The sequence below is a fragment of the Anomalospiza imberbis genome, chromosome 10, assembly GCF_031753505.1.
Source record: "Anomalospiza imberbis isolate Cuckoo-Finch-1a 21T00152 chromosome 10, ASM3175350v1, whole genome shotgun sequence".
Lineage (NCBI taxonomy): Eukaryota > Metazoa > Chordata > Aves > Passeriformes > Viduidae > Anomalospiza > Anomalospiza imberbis.
The window spans coordinates 12,038,422-12,058,715 of NC_089690.1; the positions used below are offsets into that span (position 1 = coordinate 12,038,422).

Below are 20,294 nucleotides of genomic sequence, written 5' to 3' on the forward strand. Positions count from 1 at the left end.
GCTACAACAGCATATAGAAGTGTATACAGAAGTTCATTTGCTGCCGAGTTGTCCTTTTGTATACAATTTGCAAATTAAATTTAGGAGATGCTTTCTGGAAACTTCTTATTTACAAATAAATGTCACTGGCATGAACCTGAGATGCCTCTCTGAAAGTTTGCCCACATAATAATGATCAGGATGAGGTTCCTATACTAATGCAAACTGCTTTGGCCAACTGAGTCCATGGTGAAATTCAGTGCAAAACTCTTAGATTATTTTTTTCGCCTTCAGGTCAAGCAATATGTCAAGTGGTAGGAGATCCCCATTATTTCACTTTTGATGGAATGAAGTATACTTTTGTGGGAACCTGCACCTACACTTTGGTTGAGGTTGTCAACACTGCCACCAATGTCATTCCTATAACCATACTTGGCAAGAATGAAGACAGAGGACTAAGAGGGGCCACGTACCTGAAAGAAGTCTACATTGATGTGTATGGTATAAGAATCACCCTTCAGAAAAACCAAGGAATCCTGGTAGGTGGTGGTGCTCTTTTTTTCTGGCAAGAAGTATCTTAAAATTAGCTCACTTAGAATAGCTGTAGGAAAAAGGATCTTCACGTTTCCTAAGGAACATATATGAATATGCTTAACACTTGTGGGCACCCCCATTAAGTGGATGTCATGAGGAAATATAATTTCTCACTAGTTCCCAAGGCTTCTGGTTTGGGTTTCCTGATCTATTGTCCTTATCTTAGAGCTTAAACCCAGGGCCTACAGACTGGGGAATTGTTGCCTGAATTAAAATATGAGACTCCCCACTTCAACAGTTTTTATCAACCCAGTCACCTATAGAGAGCAAGGCATAATGTATCAGCCTAGAAAAACATGGGGAGCCATGGCAGGGAATCTGCCCCAACAGAGAGAAAGAAAGTGCTGTCAACCAGGGATCTTTCCAGCTCCCTGTTAAAGGCAGAGCATATGAGTCCTGCCCAGCCCTCCTCAGCTAAAAGGTTGATTCCTGCCACCCATAACTGGAATATGCAATGGTGGAAATGTAAAGACCTAAAACTGTCACAGAGAAATCTTCAGCACTGCTAGGAATATAGACTGTGAGCTTTCATGGAGGAATGTCCATACTGACAAATGACACATCTCTCCAGCTGAACAATGAGAGAGTCTACACTCCAGTGCAGAACCGACTGCAAGGCGTGTCCATTGGAAATGTTGGCAGATTTATAGTAGTGGAAACTAACTTTGGTGTGATAGTGAAATATGATGGCAATCACCATCTGGAAATCACCCTCCCACGCTCTTATTTCTCACAGGTAAGATTTAGTATACAAACATCTGGAGTTGTTTCAAAACTGCTGGTTTGTGCATTTACTTCTAGTTCCTTTTATTCCTGCATTTTCCTGTTGCATCTTTCTTTGTAGCTGTATTGTACCAAATGTAATTTTTTTCCTTTCTGGTTTTATTCTATTCACAACAGTTTCTTTGTGTTCTAAGGGGGTAGTTAAAGAAAATTACCTGTCATGGGGAATTATTCCAACTTAGAGAAATAAACAGCCTGAAGCCCTAGGGAATCACAGATTTACTGTAATTTCTGTTTTGTTTCTCCATGGGTGCAATCAGAATGTCTGAAATGTCTGGTACAGGATTGGTTGGTGGTGGTGATTTAGTCACGTTATTTCATAGGCAATGAATAAGAAGTTATTGGGGAAGTTGATGCAAAGAGGTCATGCTTAGAATATGATTCTTTTCCATCTGCAGGTGCATGGCATGTGTGGCAATTTCAATGGTAATCGTGAAGATGATCTGTCCTTGACCAATGGTACAGTTGTCACTGCTCCACAGTTTGGAAATAGCTGGGAAGTGGAGATAGACAGTGATAAGGGGTAAATATTAAATAATTTTCATACCTCCTACCTTGCTTCAGGAACACAGTGAATTGTTTTCAATTGTTTTTAATGTCTGCTACTTTATAACATATAAGCACTATATAACAGATTGAATTTGTAGCTCAAAAACCAGCCATCTCCACAGGAAACCACTGCACAGGCCAGAGGAAAATCACAGTTGTTCTATCAATCTACATACACACTTGGAGAATGAGTCTTTGGGGTAGTCCACAGTGTGGACTCTGTTTATTTCACACTGATAACACCCAGAGCTAGATGATGCTGCTGGAGAATGGTGAGGGCCAGCTGCTCCCTGTCTGACAGGGAGCCATATGTGACATACACATGTGACAACACAGCTGAAAAAACTGTGGGCTCACCGGTGAGACAGGGTCCATCCCACTCTACCTGAGCAAGGCAAGCAGGGAAGCCCCACAAATGGAACCTAAAGTCAGCCTGGCTCAGTTCAGGTCACCGCACAGAAATTTGCAGTGTTGAGACAGATCCAAGGTCAAGCTGTGGAGTAAATCCTCTAGTCAGGGTGAAGTTCAATGAAAGTAACAGGTGTCAGACACTGCATGGTCGTTGTCAGGCAGGTCTACTTCTGCTCAGTCTTTCATCCATTGACAAAAGGAAGTCATAGTCTCCAGCCTCTTCTACTTTTCATCAGAAAGAAACTTTTCCGTTTCAGTCTGTCTAATTGCAGCCTGTGTCTGTGCTTTCTTGCAGTTGTTTGCCAGACTTAAGAGAAGATGATGATCCTCCTTGTACTGCTGAGAATAAACAAGTCATTGAAAGACAGTGCAATGTTCTAAAATCAGACAAATTCAAAGTGTGCCATAGTCTAGTCAACCCTGATGACTTCATAGAGTTCTGCATCTATGATATGTGCCAGTATGATGGTATGAAGTCTGCTCTCTGCGACATAGTTCAAGTCTATGTGGACACCTGCAAAAATCATGGAATCACCATTCAATGGAGGAATAGCACATTCTGTCGTAAGTACACAAGCAAGTGAAAAAAATGAAACCTGAATGACTGATAGCATGAAAAAATTAGCACAATTAATTGAACAAGTAAAAGAAAATGAAATCTAAATTATCACAAAATGCAATTCTACTATCACGATTCCCTTGCTCGACTGAACTGTGTTCAGGTTCAGATAAGACCAGAGATAACTCAGAACTAGACAAGTTATGGATATTAATGTGGCGTTACAATGGCATCGGTAGCCAAATGAGATATTGTAGTGAGCCTTAAATGGAGAAATAATATAACCAGAAGAGAAAAAGAGGGATACTGTGTTAGGACACAAGACTCAATGCCACTTACTGTGATTTGAACAAAAACTGTCAATTTGCACAGTTATTTATTATGGACCCTGTTCTCAGATTAATGTTCAGGGTATACATTTTACTCCACCCATTCAATAAAGCTACAAACACATGATATAAAAACTAGTAAAGATAATGTAGAGGGGTTTTATCTCTGGGACCTTTTTTGCAATTTAGTATTATATTGTGGGATTATCAATTAATGTTGTGGAGGAAAAAACAGTTAGCTAGTTAAAAAGCAAGTCAGATGAATGTTTAATAGATCCATCAGAAATCCCTAGTTACCTCCTTGCCATGAGTGTAGGAAAATACTGGACTAACAAACCTTTTCTCGTGTTACACCTTTTCTTGACCTGTCCCCTTATGCATGTCTAGTCATTGGCAGAAATAGGGTTTAAAGCTAGATGAACCTGCAGTCGGACAATGCATGTCTGCTGCTCTTGCATGTCTGTAGTTAAGCCAAATTTACACCTGGTTTGCATCAATGGAAGGTTGAAGATTTTAAGGAATTTGCCTTTAAGAGTCTCATTTCTCACAGTGCCCAAAGAATACTGAACTGGAATACTGAATCTGGTGCCAGGTGATTCACTCATACCTGTAATAAAACTGAATAAGCAGTTCCAGAGAGCGTTTTTTGTTGTTTTGTTGTTGGTTTTTTTTAAAGTAAAATATAAAAATAAAAACCAGCTGATGGTCAAAATCAGCTATTAAAAGACAGTTCTGTACTACCATTCCATAGGCCAAGGTGTAGCTTTCAGTGTTTGCAGTGCACTTTGTAAATGTATTTAATAACGCTGGCTCTGTTCTCCCACACAGCACTGCCCTGCCCACCCCGAAGCCACTACAAAGACTGTGTCTCTGCCTGCCCATCAACATGCAGTGACATTTTTGCCTCTTCCCTTTGTGAGAAGACAGAAGAGTGCACAGAGGGCTGTGAATGTGATGATAATTATGTGCTTAGCAATGGCAACTGTGTGCCTCTCAGCAGTTGCGGCTGCAGGGATGATGACAACAATTACTACAGTGTAAGTAGTTTAAGGAGCAAATCTCTCACTTCAAAACTTGTAGAAAAATGTTCTCCTGCCCATCTTAGTATGAAAGAGAGAGAGAGAGATCAAAGACTTCAGGATCTACCTCTTAAATACCTTTAATCTGATTAGTAAAAGCTGCTGCCTCGGGTATTAGGAGATACAGAAGCTTGTTTGGTACTTTGCACCTGAGGCCAAAACTGAGGCCTATTTTAAAACAGTCAACTGACCAGATTTATTCAGACAATCTGTCCTAGTCCAGTTTTGTGCTCAAATTCTTATGCTAAAGACACTAAGATAAATGGACTGAGATCCCCTCTCACAGGTTCTTGGTGAGACTACACTTAATCAAGCAGTTGTGGAATTGCCAACTGGACAAGGTTTCACCTAGCTAGTGTCCACACCCGTGACTTTTGAACTTTCATTGCACTGAAAAGCTGAGCACCTTGATAATGTATTATTAACACAACTTGTGTCCAGGCTGGAGAGACATGGATAACTCCACACTGCACCAAAAGATGCCAGTGCCAGAAGAACGGTGTCATCAGTTGCAAGAGCTACAGCTGTGATTCTAGAGAAACCTGCGTGATCAAAGATGGAAAACACAAGTGCAATCCAACAAGTATGGGCAAGCAGGTCTTCACTTGGGTTCACTTGAGGGCTGCAGAAGGAGGGAGGATATGGGTGTACATACTTTGTTTCATGGCAATTCCATTCTTTCACTGGGAAAGAAGGAAACTGACTGTTTTGTTGACAACATGTTATTGAATACAAAAAGGCCTCTGTTCTCATAACAGAAGGTTCCTATTCCATGCAGAGAATTTGTAGAGGGAAATGGATACCTGGGTATAATTTACTTATATCTAGAAATTTGACAGTTCAGTCTGACTAGTTTGACTAAAATTTCTTTTTTAAAAATCCCACTGTATCTACTGAACTCAAAATTCAGTTCGTGAATTCCATCACAATGACCCTGTTTTTTCCATAGCATGTTAATTTGAGAACAGAAAAAAAAAAATCAAAAACCAATAAGCAAAGCCAGAACAGAGCAGATCTGAACAGACATATGATAGGCCGGTCAGAGGACTTTGGTGGTTTTCATTCAACATTTGTGTTGGCTAGGCAAAGTTAATCCCATATTCTCTACGTAGGTTGGGTTGATTAGGAGAGAGCTTGTTGCATAGTGTCCCTACACTTCAGTTTTGAAGAATAGCATGGCATCAGTCTCACTGTAGTGAGAATCAATACAAAACCATAAGGCAAATTCAGTGTCCCCCTACTATATTTTGGAAAAATATCTGAACAGAGGCACCCCAGCAGTTTTAAGGATATGTAATGTAATAGGCCTTCCTATGCCTTTCTCCTGGTATAATGGTTTACTGTGCTCAGTTGTCGAGGAGAATACATAGATGATAGTCACTGTATCTGATTGTTAGGTCTGGTAAACCAAATGATCAGTTTGGTAACCTCAGCAGAAATCAGTGACAGCACTGAGTCAGCCAAATTTAAACATTGCTTTTCAATTTTGTAACACATGGCAGAGGTTATGAAAACAACATCTCTTATTAGGCCAGTTCAAGCTGTGCTTGTGTCAGAGTCATTCCTCTGCAGAGGGCCAATGTGCACAGCTTAGTCTCAATAAATTCTATAAACACTAATGTTCTGCTTCAGCTCAGTTCTCAGCAGAGGAATGAGTTTCTCTGTCCATCTCTCCATTTGAGTGTCTATTCACTAGAGTACCCATTTTTACCTTCAGACCTGCATGCTAGCAGCAATCATTTTTATCTAACAGTGTGGACCAATCCAAGCATGGTATCTGGCACATGCACAATTAAACTGGAGAGTAATGAAGCTCTTCCCTTGCAGGTTTTGGGAGATGCCAGATCATGGGCGACCCACACTACATCACCTTTGACGGGCTGGTGCACCACTTCCAAGGGAAATACACATATATTCTGGCTCAGAGCATCCCTGACCTACCTGACAGTCTGACACAGTTCAGCATTGAAGGAATGAACTATCCTTTACGTGGAATAATTCGACACATTACTTACCTGAAAGAGATGCTCATCAATGTTTATAACCACACAGTGCGATTCAGGCACAACAAGCAGGTTCTGGTAAGTCCCTCCCTCACTGCAGAGCACAAGGAAGGCCCTCCCTTGGAGTAAAACACTTTTGAATAATGGACTTTTTTTTTGAAAAATTAAAGTGTTAAAGTGAACTGTATTATTGCAACAGTGCTGTGAGGTAACCACAAATGAGATTTTCAGTTGTGTAGAGTCTTTTGTCTCCATAGGTATGAAAGATACAATTCTACACCAAACAAAAAAAATCAATAGACATAATTTTAGCAATGAAACCCAAAATATCCCAAGGCTTATAATAAATTTTATCAATGGTAAGGAAAGATTTGTTTTATGCTAGGATAATTTAATTTCCTTCCTCTTTATTGGTGTGTAAGAGCATACATAGCTGCTATATTACATTTTTAGCTCAATAATAGAAATTTCTTTGGATGATATGAAAGTACTGTGCTCAGATCACTTTCTTCAATACGTGATTTTGTTAACTTAAAAAAAATAAATGCTGTTAAATTTTCTGATATATTTATCATGAAACCAGAGAAGTATTGGATTGTAGCATTGATCTCTACAGAAATCAGATTTTAATTTAGCCTATATATAATGATTTTTTTTTCATTCCTTGTCAGTTGGATGGTGTGAGAGTGAGGCCCCCTGTTCGACCTCATGAAGGTATTCATATATATCAGAGGACAACAAGAATTTACCTGGAGACAGATTTTGGCTTATATCTGAGCTTTGATGGCAGTCAAAATGCAGGTAAGTAATGCTATAAAACTTTGCAGAAAAACTTTTGCACAGCCCCCAGAAATGTTCTAATTCCAGAGGAGGTCTAAACCCAAAGCAAAATTTGAAATATTCACCCTTTGCTCTTATGTTCCTTTGTGATATAAAATATCAGAAAATAACCAGAAAATACCAGAAAAAAAGTGTTTCCTGGGAACCAGAAAAAAACATAAAACTGGCATTTCTCTATCTGGATCCCACTGAACTTAGGAGAAATGAGATATAGTCAGACTGTCATATAGTTTCTTCACGTTAAGAAAGGTCTGAATGATAAAAACAAAAGCAAATCACTTTAAATTGGTAATTGAGATGATGGGGCAAAATGGGGATCTGCCCCTTTGCCAGCCAAATCTAGTCACAGGAGTTGTAGGACTGAGATCCTCAAGGTCTACGCTGTGATTGTATCATTTTGCATGCTTCCTCTCAAGCCTACTCCAGATAATCCCATTCTTTAGTGTTTGTCAGGATGGTCACGTATACCCAAGTCACTCATGTCACTGGACACACGGTACCTCCTCTGCTCAAAGCACAGCTACTCCTGATTTACAACAGCATATAGTGTAGTATTTCTGAGTGCATGGTGAAAGTGCCAGGCTATGTATTTATATGGCCATCTCTCCAAACCCTGAAATTCCAAGTGCAGAAAGCAAATGTCTGTCAAGAGAAATTCTGTTTCTCGGTGATCAAGTGGATTGTAAGTGAAGGGCAAAAAGTGGATGATACATTCTGTTTGTTGCAAAGCAGCAAGCAGCACGCACTAAGAGCACCCAGGCAGTTATATCATGCTATATAAAAACTTGTGAAAAATTACTTTTTTCACGATCCACATTGCAGAGCACAGGAAGTGTGAACACATGTATGAACAGGTATGTTCAGGGCTGTGCTCTTATGCTATGTATTAAGTCCATGTCATATTACCAACCTGCAATCTGAATCATGACATGTGGCACTTGACATTGATTTCTACCTCTTCCATACACTCAGTGGCAACAGTTTCTGTGTAACAGCTTTTTTTTTCCTTCTGATTTTGCCTAGACATAAAGCTGGCTACCACCTACAGAAGCAGAGTGGAAGGCTTGTGTGGTGACTTTGATGGGAGATACAGAAATGACTTCAAAAATCCAGATGGTGTTTGGGTGAGGAATGTGAATGTATTTGGTGAAAGCTGGAAAGTTCCTCTGAAAAGAAGCTCTCGTCTCAGGTATTTGATTTTCTGTTTAATATCCACAGCAAGCACTGCCACTAGAAGTGAGTGAATTAAGTCATAGTTAACCTCTAGGAATAACTACACTGTCTCATTTCTCTTATCTTTCTTCTTCCCTTTGTTTGTGTGTATGGACTTTTCCTGCTCATCACTAAGGGGAATTATCAGTGCCCTTCTATCTGGCTAAAAAAGGCCTGAACTGTCAGTGTATGACTCCAGTTCAGTACCCCTCTTTGGAGTCACAGCCATTACAGCTGTTAGGGCACAGGGGTGAGTAAGGTCTTTGCCAAGCTCATTGTTCAAAGATGAATACATGTGCTAGATGGGCCTGAGTGAGTGCAAATCCTGATTCAGTGTCAAGTCTTTCCTCTGGAACATGAAGGTAGCTTTGAAATCCATCAACATAAATTCACAGTTCCTCCCATAAAAGGTTCTTGAAAAGTCTGATTTTGTTGCTTTCATGGCTATCTACTTTGTTTTCTGCCGGTACACAAAAAGTAAGGATGTTCTTTTCACCATACATGAGCATAATATTTGTGATCAGGAAAATTCTGTGCTAATTAGTCCATACATAACATTGAAAAAGGTTTTTCTTGTTTCCTTGAGGTTTCCTTCCTTCCTGCCTTCCTGTTGCTTTGAAAGCCCTGCAAACATTTGCCTACCAGAATAGCAGAAAACAGTATACATGGCAGTGTTGAGAATAGAAGGGCTCTGGAGTCTGTGTCCATAGGAAAATTTTGGCATTTCAAGCATGCAGCCAGTTGTTCAGTGAAAGGGAACATATATCCAAGAAACAGGGCTTTATTCCAGCTGCATCCTTCTGACTAACATTCAACTTTTATTGAATAGATTGGATGGAGGAAGCAATGGATAAGGCATGTATCTTGCAGAATTTACAAAAAGATAACTACAGATATCCGATTTACTTTAAATATCCATAAATCTCTGAGATGGTAGGAAGTGTTCAGTACATCTTTGATTTGCTGTATCTCCTTCCCATTCAGGATAAAACATGAATGATAAATAAGTTTACACTTACACCACAAGGCAGAAGTATTCTTGCAGTGTTGCTCAGAGCATAGTACTATGAATGTTGGATGTATACAGAACACTGATGATTTCATAATGACTTCATTTACAGACGAAATGTCAACTCAGAAAATGACTCTGAGGAGGAACCAGATCCTGGGCTTTTCCAAGGCTGCAACGAAAATCAGCTGGAGCAGCAAAACAAAACTTCAAGGTGTCAAATCCTGACTGATGTGAATGGTCCTTTTGCCAAGTGTCATTCTGCAGTCCAACCAGATTTCTATTTCACGTAAGTGTCTACTGCAGACAGTTGTTCTCCCCATTTGCAAAATCATTTTGGCAATAGTTTCTGACAAGAACAATCTTCAGTCACCTGGAGTCTCCAGGCTATTACTAGGAGCTGAGGATAGTAAGTGTCTTTGTAGAAGTAGACCCAGTGATTCCATTATTGATATATGTATATCCCCTTATTTATTTTTAAATAGTTGTGATTATATTTCTTTCATCTATTCAGCGTTTCACTTCTCTACTAGTTCTACAAAACAGCTTTCCTCTTTTCCCACACAGATAAAGCAGCAGTGATAAGCATTATTTATCCCTGTAGCCTGGAATTTCCAATGTGCATACACTTCTCATCCACATTCAATGAGACTGTAGAACCTGGGTCTATTGGGTAGCAGTTGTAGCTTCATAAAATTTGTATCATGCCATATACAAAGGCTGAAGCTGTCAGTGACACTTCTTGAATTTTTCATGGAGAAGTACAAAAACCAGATTAGTGAAGATTAACTAAACTGATATCTTCGAGAAAGTTCCCTCTTCTGTGTTTCAAGGTTGCTCAGCCTCCTACATATACAATTCCAACATAGCTAATTCTGAGCTATATTCATCCCCATGTTCATCTTTCATGCTTCATCCATCATCAGTCACAAATTTGCCAAGTAGTCGCCAGTTTTCTTTAGTTACATAGTTGTGCCTAATATTTAAAGACAGATAATGCCCAGCCCAAAGTCCCTCTTATCTGGGAGAAGAATGTTACAGTACTTTAAGCCAAATAAAGTGGACCACTATCCTGATTCTTAACATAAGCCTACTTTGCTCCTCACTCTAGAATTTGATTGGGCAGCCTGCTCTACCTGCTTAGTGGTTGCCCTGACTTTTCTGAGGTGCTGCATATTTGCAGATTCCATTTATCTTGGATCTCAGTGCCTCTGAAAATCAGGCCATGAATACTGAAATGATGAGCAAAACTGAGAAGGTAGCACTGTCAGACAAACACTGGATAAAACAGAATTCTGTGTCAACATTCAAGGCAGATGGACATGGGGAGGGTACCCATGGATTGAAAGATGAATGTAGTTCAGCTGTAAGACTTAGCAGGACTAAAAAGTGCTGTATAAGCAAGATGTATCCTGAAAGAGAAGCAGAGGGCAAAGAAGAACTTACTGTGTTAAGTCAGGTAACTGTTTATTGCTTGGTTCAAGGAAGACTTAGGTTGTATATGAGGAAAGCTTTCAATTTAGGGCCATAGTTTAGTAGTGGGCCTGGTAGAGTTAGGTTGAAGCTTGGGCTTGATGATCTTGGAGGCCTTTTCCAGCTTTAATGATGCTATGATCCTATATGGATACCTCACACAGCACCAGCAGCTGCACAACAAATGACCTGATCTTCCCAATTACGTGCTTGGGGTGTCTTGTACTCCTCTGTTTCCTCTCAGCCAGACAGTTTTGCTGGAAAACAAAACTTACTCAGAGTCAGTCAGAAAAGCAGATGAAAACAACCAATAGCAAATGTACTGGGAATTAATGTTTTCTCATGTTGCACAGGAGCTGCCTGTTTGATATGTGTGTGGAAGGAGATGAGATCTTGTGTCGCAGTCTGGAGGAATATGTGCTGGATTGTCAGCAGCAAGGAGTCAGCATGGATGGCTGGAGGCAACAGACAGACTGTGGTAAGCACAGGAAGAAACAGGAAGTAGGGATTCTACCTACAGGACTCTTAAAATCTGAAGTTTAAGGCTTTTCCTATATCAAATCTTCTCAGGGAATAAAAACATGTTGATTCACACTTCACTCACTCTTCACAGTTAAGCACACTTGTTTTTCTGGCTTCTGACTTTTGCATTTAAACCCCAGCTTTGAGAGATACTTAGGAAATCGGAGCTGTCAACTCCCTGTCATCAGAAGTTTTGTGAGTGAAAAGATGTCCCCATTCCCAAAGGGACAAAAAGTTTAAATTTTGGAGACCTTTACAAGCTACAAATCTGAAGGCAAAACATTTCATTTCAAACTCTCTTTAAATCTACAAAATATTCCAATTATCTTTTTTGCCTATGAAATTTCAAGATTAAAAAAAACTCAACTGAAAACTCAAAACTTTTCAGACTAAAAAAATGCTGAAGACTAATAGTCATCTCAAACATATTTTTCCTCTTTGTTTTTTTTTAAGTTTGGAGATTCATCAAATTATGTTTTCCCTGTGTCTACTATTGGTTAGATGACTTTGTATTTCTGGTGAAACACAGTTCCTAAAGTTGTGGAACAGCTCTGGCACTTGCAGGGATGGCAAGCCTGAACATGTGAGAATTTTTCTGAGATCAGTGTATGCCAGGAATGAGAGCACAGTAGACAAATAGCTTTGATGATGCATTTCCTGACTTTGGAGTGCTTTACTTACAGCTTCAGAACTATTATACATGTATGCACATCTGTGTGTGTATTTATTATATTGCCTCCTACACAATGGATCAGAAAGGGAATTCTGTAAGTAAGTATCACACAGCAGCCTGGTATAACCAGACTCCTTATTTTTGCAGTTATGTCATGTCCTGCCAACAGCAAGTACAGCTCATGCATGTCTGCATGCCCAGCATCCTGCAACGACCTGACCAGCCCCTCTGAGTGTGAATCACCCTGTGTTGAAGGCTGTGAATGTCTCCATGGTTATGTTCTTAGTGGCTTTGACTGTGTGCCTTACAAACAGTGTGGCTGCACATACTTTAACAAATACTATGAGGTATGGTCTCTCTGTGGGTCAGACAGCTCCCACTGCACTAAACAGTATATTCTCTTGTTAGTTATTTTGACAATCTCCTCATAATCCTCAGCATGTAATTTTGCAGTAGAAACATTAGAAACAAAGAGCAATTGTTTAATAAAATTCTGGTTTCTGGAGAAAGGGAAGAGAGTTCAAGATCTCTTGGTCTCCCTCTGAAACTCTGAAATGGCAGACAGCATTTCCATTGCCTTGGAGGTATTATGTGATTCGGCTGCTGCTCATCCCAAGCAACAGTTGACCATTTTTGGTTGCACATGTACCCTGCCTGGGGCTAGGATCTCATGCCCCAAACTCTTCTTTTGTTTTCTTTTTTGGGCCATCCTCGAGTTGCAAAGAGCTGTATTAATAAGCTGTCTGCTTTGGTTTTTTACAAGCTACTTTAAAAAAACCCAATCTGCCCTACTGCCGTTCATCAGGAAAGCATTGGAGAGAGAATAATGAGGGTTCCAGTGCTACATTAATGTTTTTCCTGGCTGATTTTATTTGATCTTTTTTAACATCTAACTCCTGTTCTTCCAGATTGGAGAAATATTCACCACTGATGACTGCTCTCAGAAATGCCAGTGCACAGAAAGCTCCACTGTTTTCTGCATTGATGAAGTGTGTGGGTCTAATGAAATCTGTGGCATTTCAAACTACAGTCGTGGATGCTACAGGAGTGAGTCAACCACTATCACATTGTCTTTGATGCTATGAAGTCTTAACTAACTTTAAAGGGCATCATTGGGTTAGGGATAGTTGCAAGAGAGAGTGTACAGAAGAAAACCATGCAAGGGATCTTTCTCTGAATGTTTCACTGGAGAAACAGTGTTTCTTTCCCTTATTCATGTGGTCAGATATAAGAAACATGCAGAAATACAGCAGAAGTGCAGCATTAGGAGTCAGCATAATCTAAGCAAGTTCTCTTCAGGGGTGGATTATCTGAGAGTCAAGTGTTTCTTTTTTCCCAGGTGGCCCATGTATGCCAAATCCTTGTAAGAATGATGGCATTTGCTCTGAAACTTCCAACAGCACCTCCCTCCACTTCTGTGAATGTTCAGAACTCTACACAGGACCAAACTGCGAGGCTGAAAAAATAGGTAATAAAACTATTCTGAATTTCCCTGTCTGCATTAACACATCACATCATTTTCAAAATCACATCATTTTCAAAAATGATGTTATGGAGAAGAATGGGCTTGCTCTTCATTTTCATGATGTAGGTTAGCAACCCAGTGGGTGAGAGCCTGTGGTCATCCAAGCAGAGAAAGGGGTCAGAAGTCCAGTGGAGAGGTACCAGAAAGCAGCACATCAGAGCTCGGTACAGCACGCAGGACCTGGGTCTGGCACCACTCCAGGAAGCTACAGAGAACACAGAAAAACCAAACAGACAGACAAGGGTGGGGAAAAACCATTTCTGTTCACAGCATGGTTAGCTTTCAGTGACAGGGCTCTTGTTTTTTCTTCAGCTGAAGACCCTGACACAGAGGATTCGGACCACACAATTGCCATTGTCATCGGAGTTGTGGCAGGTGTAGCTGTTATTGTCATTCTCATCTCCTCTACAGTGTACCTGTTCAGGTAAGGCTTTTCCCAGCTTTGCTACATTCAGCAAAGACACCTCTTTTAGCACCTGTAAACCTCAAAACTCTCATTAGTCACATACCTGCAAGAGCAGAAAGGAACCACAGCATCTCTTCTGAGGAATGTGAGGGAAAACTTAACTTTTTTTTATCAGGAATTAACACATTCCATTTCTTTTACACAAGGCATATGCATCACTTTTCATAAAACTCTAATTTCTCCAAAACCCAGTTCCATTCATGCTCACAGCATTGTTTGATCTCTCACTATAAATAATAAATGAAATTAAAATAGGTTGTTCTCTTTTTTTTCCCCCCCATTGTACAGAAGGAAGAGAAAGATGGATACAGTTACAATAACGAGTGATTCTTCTTTGCAAAGGTCCAGGGATAAATTGGATGCTAGAGAACGTGAGCAAGATTATGGCTGCATCGTGAACAGTGCATTTGATCAAAATGAATCCCCAAATACACATCCATAGTTAACAATATTATTCCTATTGATTTGTCATACTTTTTACTCTTGTATTTTAATCCTATTTCTAATACTTTGAGAAGAAAATATAATAAATTATAATTAATAAATTTTTTTAAAATTATAAATTATAAAAAATTTGTCATTGCATTTCTTGAAAACCTTTGTAATTATTCATTTAAAATATCTCTCAGATATCACATTGTAGGCCCAAACTGAAATATGTTCTAACTGACGCAAGAGACTCTGTTGTCTTCAAAGGATGTTTGAAAAGCACGAATTCCAGACAGACCTTGATGGCACAAGTGTGCTGCACATCATCACTTACACACCTCTGAGAGATGTACCAACCATAGACTGATGTGGTCAGAATTCAAACTGAAAAAGAGTAGGTTAAGGTTAGATATCTGAAAGTAGGTTTAGGTTAGATCTTAGAAAGAAATTTCTTACTATGAGGGCGGTGAGGCACTGGAATAGGTTATCCAGAGAAGTTGTGGATGCCCTGTCCCTGAAAGTGTTCAGGGCCAGGCTGGATGGAGCTTTGAGCAATCTGGTCTAATGAAAGGTGTCCCTGCCCATGGCAGGGGATTGGAACTGGATGATCTTTAGGTTCCATCCAACCCAAACCATTCTATGATTCTACAAACTAGTTATAGCATCCCAGGTAGGATGAGACCTGATGTCTCTTCATGAGATTTTACCCAAATCCTTCCATGGGGAGGGGATTAGTTGACTGACATGGACACAGTTTTTTACCCCTCTTCTGGCAAGGCATGTCCAGCTGGGGAGAGAAAGAAACAAGACACTGAGCTCACCTGAGGACAGATGTAATAAAAAGGATGACCTCCATTATCCTCTTAGAGTGGAGGGGACAAGAAGCAGGCTTGTCATCAGTCCCCAACCTGTGGGGGCTAAGTAAGAGAAGAACTTAACAAAAGTTTTCTGAAGAATGAGATCATATCATAAACTCTCCTTGGGGGTCTTTGCAAACTCAGAAGCTGCCACATTGCTGAATGTGAGAGGAGCTCTGCATCAACTCAGCCCTAGACCATACTAAGGAGTCCCCTACATGAGGAGACCAAAGGTATTTGCAGCAATGCCTAGTTACATGCTGTGTGAGAGACCCACCCCATGACAGACCACTCACAAAGCTCAGGGACTGAAGCACTGCCTGAGCCTTGTCCAAGCCCAGAACAGATTAGCAGGGCTATGAGTGAAGCTTTGAGATGTAAAGCACCATGAAAATATTTCTGGTGCTTTTCCAGTTCATTGCAGATTACTCTCTGATTGTTGAGGAAGACATATACTGCAGGTAGCTCAGTGTGCAACTGCAGTGTAAGATGCAGATTGAGCTCTGGGTGGCAAGGCCTGACTGAACTGGTGCCAACCTTTACATAACAAAGGGCAGGGGGACCTGTGACACAAGCACATGTACAGACACTCAGAGATACAGCAGGAGCTGAGGACCCCAGACTGTGAAGGTACAGAATCTACAAGGTTTCTTTTGTATGGGGTTCCTCCTTGGAGGCATCCAGCTCAAGCTGTTATTTCGTTGTTGCACCATGATTAATTTATTTTAAGGATCCAGATGTTTGAGACTCTGCTATGGCAAACCTGGGACCGCACAGGTGAGAAGCCTTTGAATGTGTCAGTGTGAGGTGTACAGGGAGGCAAGGGGGGCACCTCAAAGGGACTGACAGGGCCTCAGTCCCAGCTCAAGTGCAGCAAGTGTGACTGCCAGAGTGGGTCCTGGATGATCAGACAGGAGGGTTTTCTTAACAGGGCTTGCTGTTTTTTCTGCTGTAATGCTTGTTATTATTTAATTACCTTTTTTTCCTTTCCCTTGTGCCCATAAACTCATGTGTACTGTTAGCCAGAGAAGTTTTTGCAGTCTCTGTGGTGAGTTAGGTTATTCTGGTCCATTCAAGAGCACACCAGCTGTCCATACACACAGACTACATCTATTTTGGGAATGGTATGAATAGAAAGGGCCTTTCAAACTCATTACACAATGAAAATGAATCAGTGCACAAATGAACTGTCAACTTTATGCTGGAATTTCACTGTGTTTGTAATACCATCTTTGCTGCCTGTTCAGTGGCAGTTTCTATTGCACTCTCGCGCCTGCCACAGCGTGATTCAGTGACTGCCGAGCAGTGCTGACCATGCTCAGTCCCTCCACTGCAGGATCCCAGCTCAGGCTCCCCTAAGCAACAGGACCCTGCTGTGCCCAGGTAAAGCAGATATCTGGGTTTCCATATATATATGTTTGGGTTTTTTCCATACTACAAGAATTGCCTTGGTGATTAAATTTCCACTGCAAATCTTTGCAAATAGTTAAGATTTAAAGAAGGGGATAATACAGAAAGTAGAACTGCTGTTCAATGCTCCTCTGAATTAACAAATAATGTCACTAGAAGAGAGAAAGATGGCAAATCTTCCACTGCTCTCATATTTTATATCAACCAGCTTGCTCACTAGACTTCTGAAATGCAAGGCTTTAAATACCACTTAGTTAAACTTACCCAGAAGACACTTTTCTCATTAGTTTTAGCACACTGTGCCAGCACCAGTAAAGGAGATGGCTGTACAGGCTCAGCTGTGCTTATCTCTTGGACCAGGACCCTTGCTGGGCACAATCATGAAATTCCTCTGCTGTCCCAAAGGGACTGCCCAGGCCACGTTATAAAAACACATCCTAAAAATCCCTTTGCCCTAAAATTATTTCACGCAGAGCTCCAACTCCTTTGTTTCTCATCACGGTGAAGAAGTAGAACGGCAGCACCCAATTTTCTCTCGAAAGGTTTCCTGGTGAGGGATGCTCACTCATCGCTCGGCCGAGCGGGACCGGAGCACTCCGCGGCTGGAGGGGCTCGAGGAGCTGCGGATGTCTCCGAGAAAGTGGCAATGGCACGTCCTCCTCGGACGCAGGACTGGATTTTCCACTAAACCAGCGATTTTGGCAACAATCCCGGGAGCGGAGCGACCGGATTGGGAGGGGTGGTGGGAGGGAGAAGGCGGGGGCGGTGGGATGGGACGGGATGGAAGAGGAGACGGACGGGGCAACTCTCGGTCAGCGTCGGCCGTGAGCCCGACAGGATCGGCGCAAGCGCCATCTTCATCCTATTTATAGCGGGAGCAGCGGGCTGGGGCCCCGGCCACAACAACAGGGGAACAGGCGCGGGGGTGAGCGGAGCTCGGGGGTTGTGATCGGGCGTTTCCAGCAGGATGCGGCCCCTGCAGGCTGCCGGCGGCGGGCGCGGCTCTGCCGGGCGGCCAGGGGTGCCCCAGGGCCCGGGCACGGGCTGGGCACCGCGGGCACGCCCGGGCAGCCGCGTCCCGGCACCGGAGCGGGCCCGGCCCGGCCCCAGCGGAGCCCCGAGCGGAGCGCGGCCGGGAGGGGAGCGCGGGCACCGCGGGCGGGCGGGGGCAGCCGGGGACGGCGGCAGCAGCCGGACGCCCGCCCGGCCCGGCCTCGGCCCTCGGCGGATGCGCTGGCTGCGAGCGGGGCCGTTCGCTCCCTCGCCCGGCGCCGGCGGGCGGCAGCGGCCCCGAGCCGGCTCCGGCCGAGCGGGGCCGCCGCTCCGGCAGCCGCTGCCCTCGGGGCCGCCGCTGACACCCTCGGTGCCTGCGCTCCCGGCAGCTGCCCCTGCACAGCCCTCGCCTCCCCGCTGCGCTCTGCCTGCGCTGAGCCAGCCCAGCTGCAGCTGCACGTCCTGACTGCACGATCCTGAGATGGCAGATGGCAAGTGCCACCCCCAGCCCGGAGACCTGATCGAGATCGACCGGACAGGTTACCAGCACTGGGCCCTGTACGTGGGGGACGGATATGTCATCAACGTGACACCTGTAGGTAAGGCTTGTGCCCCCTGGCAAGGGGCAGCGTGGGTGTTGGGATGCCCCAGGAGCCCTGTCTCCTTCCATATCCTGCTGCTGGTAGACCCTGTGTGTGTAGATGACATTTCCAGGAGCAAAGGAAAACCATCTGAGGTCGTGGAGAAGCCAGAGAGGGTCTGACTGACTGCATTATCTCCTCCCTGACTTCCCCAGATGAAGGAGCCCCATCTCTGTCAGTAAGCACCACATCAATATTCACCAGAAAGGCCAAGGTGAAGAAGCAGCTCCTGAAGGTGGTGGTGGGAAATCATAAATGGCGTATCAACAACAAGTATGACCGCTCCCACACTCCTCGCCCCGTGGAGGAGATCATCCGGCGTGCTGAGCAATGGATTGACAGGGAGGTGCCATATGATGTGCTTACCAGCAACTGTGAGCACTTTGTGACAATGCTTCGCTACGGAGAAGGAGTCTCTGAGCAGGTGAGTGCCACGGGGCGAGCCCCTGGGTGCCTCCCAGAGCACCTCCTGGCTGCTCGCTGTGAGCCGCGGCACTGGGACACAGCCTGCAGCCTGCATGGGGACAGCCGAGTGCCAGGCGTGGGCTCCAAAGCAGCGCTGCCTCCCCAGAGCCCCTGCCCCTGGAGGGTCACTGTGCTCTGTCTGCACCCTGACAGTGCCCCCTTAGTGAGTGCCACTCCTAGGGGTACAAACCTGGGTGTTACCCCTTCTGCTCATGGGGCACACGCCTCTCACTGATTTATTTACTCTCATTATCCCTGCCTTTTCTATATTATCATGCTAGGGGATTGTAAATATAAGTGCTCCTCATGTTTCCAGCCTGTGTTTTACTTCCCCTTTGTAGGTCACAAAAGCAGTAATTGGTACTACAGCAGCCGTAGGAGGTATCATTCTTGCTGGTCTTGCCACCGCTGTGGTGAAGGGCTTGTTTGGGGACTCATCCAGGAGAGAGAGAAAGTACTACTGATGAGCTGTCAGAAAGAGCTCAGAGCAAGGCAGGGGAATCTCCTGGCCACAGAGGTCACTGGTCCGCTTTTGCTACACCTGCCATCAAGGCTTCCTAGCAACTGTGCCACTCTTCTTGCTGTAAACATTAAATAATAATAATATAACAATAAATAATTAATATTTAATTAAATAAAATGTTAGAAATCTTAACTTTAATTGCCCCAAAATCTTCTTTTATCTAACTTTGTATCCAAGTTCAACTGTTCAGCCTTGCATTTCCCTGTTATCTCATTAAGAAACAAAATGTCAAAATCAGCACCATTTACTGACCTCCAGCAGCACTAGCCTAGTTGCCATATCTCCTTTTATTTCATTGCCTGTGGTGATTTTTGTCGTAGTCTGGGCGCATTTGCACTGGTGCAGGCTTTTCATCCATTTTCATCAATTGGTTCCTGTAACCTTTTTCTGTATTTCTGTCATTTTAACCTCAACTTTCCAAAAAGGTAAAAAAAAAAAGACTGATGGGGATTTTCCAGCTGAGGCTCTATGTAGGAGGGAAAGCCTTGGCTGCACTGTCTGCAAAGGAGCAGGCAGAGCATGTGCACTGCCTTGGAGTCTGTACTTGTGCTGCTTAGACTGAGAAACTCCTGGGAGGTTGGGAGGTCAGAGGGAAGGTCAGGTCTTATAAGCTGTATCCTTCAGAGTTTTACAGGAGTTTTCTAGTTTTGGCATGATGGTGTTTTGCATGGTTTTTCTCTGCCTACAGAGTGTTTCCAAATGTACTGAGCCATGCCTTTTCCTTGTCTCAAAGCTGATGTGTGCATTGTCTTGGTAGAAAACTGTTCAGGCTAAGTGTGCTTTATTTACCTTTACCTGGAGTATCTGTCTGAAGTGTTTGGAACCAGGTTACCTGCACCCCACCTGTGAGACACAGAATCCTGTGTTGCTTTTCTTACAGGCATCTGCCTGGACTGCAGGGACAGGTGAGAGCAGAACAGCTGTCTGTGAGAGGCTGGCTGCTTTTGTCTGCTCTGAACAGGTTGTCCAG

At 43.1% G+C, this 20,294-nt stretch overlaps 2 protein-coding genes across 3 annotated transcripts in view; both read left to right on the forward strand.

The window, feature by feature from the left end:
• LOC137479616 (IgGFc-binding protein-like) overlaps positions 1 to 14,457 on the forward strand; it is a 60,534-nt gene extending 46,077 nt beyond the window's left edge. Inside the window, exons 62-77 of the mRNA XM_068200080.1 lie at positions 274 to 518; positions 1,145 to 1,309; positions 1,755 to 1,879; positions 2,612 to 2,880; positions 4,033 to 4,241; positions 4,725 to 4,866; positions 6,111 to 6,364; positions 6,958 to 7,087; positions 8,150 to 8,315; positions 9,460 to 9,636; positions 11,174 to 11,298; positions 12,163 to 12,362; positions 12,924 to 13,062; positions 13,355 to 13,483; positions 13,853 to 13,964; positions 14,295 to 14,457. Coding sequence (XP_068056181.1) covers positions 274 to 518; positions 1,145 to 1,309; positions 1,755 to 1,879; positions 2,612 to 2,880; positions 4,033 to 4,241; positions 4,725 to 4,866; positions 6,111 to 6,364; positions 6,958 to 7,087; positions 8,150 to 8,315; positions 9,460 to 9,636; positions 11,174 to 11,298; positions 12,163 to 12,362; positions 12,924 to 13,062; positions 13,355 to 13,483; positions 13,853 to 13,964; positions 14,295 to 14,448 — 2,741 coding nt within the window. The 3' untranslated portion in view covers positions 14,449 to 14,457. The remainder of the gene's footprint in view (positions 1 to 273; positions 519 to 1,144; positions 1,310 to 1,754; positions 1,880 to 2,611; positions 2,881 to 4,032; positions 4,242 to 4,724; positions 4,867 to 6,110; positions 6,365 to 6,957; positions 7,088 to 8,149; positions 8,316 to 9,459; positions 9,637 to 11,173; positions 11,299 to 12,162; positions 12,363 to 12,923; positions 13,063 to 13,354; positions 13,484 to 13,852; positions 13,965 to 14,294) is intronic.
• Positions 14,458 to 17,485: 3,028 nt separating this feature from the next.
• LOC137479564 (phospholipase A and acyltransferase 1-like) lies at positions 17,486 to 19,453 on the forward strand. Of its 2 annotated transcripts, XM_068200060.1 has the most exons (4): positions 17,486 to 17,627; positions 18,085 to 18,294; positions 18,492 to 18,760; positions 19,143 to 19,453. In XM_068200060.1, the coding sequence occupies exons 2-4, from the start codon at positions 18,177 to 18,179 to the stop codon at positions 19,263 to 19,265; spliced, it is 510 nt and encodes a 169-aa protein (XP_068056161.1). In that variant the 5' UTR covers positions 17,486 to 17,627; positions 18,085 to 18,176; the 3' UTR covers positions 19,266 to 19,453. The 2 variants fall into 2 exon arrangements, with proteins under 2 accessions (XP_068056161.1, XP_068056162.1); XM_068200061.1 differs by lacking the exon at positions 17,486 to 17,627 and having other exon boundaries at positions 18,058 to 18,294.
• Positions 19,454 to 20,294: the final 841 nt, after the last annotated feature.

What these genes read in the sequence shown, in the direction of transcription:
- LOC137479564 (XM_068200060.1), top strand. Translation starts at nt 18,177, where the DNA reads ATGGCAGATGGCAAGTGCCACCCCCAGCCCGGAGACCTGATCGAGATC. An exon ending in CATCAACGTGACACCTGTAG is followed by an intron (nt 18,295 to 18,491) that starts GTAAGGCTTGTG and finishes TGACTTCCCCAG; the next exon opens with ATGAAGGAGCCCCATCTCTG. An exon ending in GAGAAGGAGTCTCTGAGCAG is followed by an intron (nt 18,761 to 19,142) that starts GTGAGTGCCACG and finishes TCCCCTTTGTAG; the next exon opens with GTCACAAAAGCAGTAATTGG.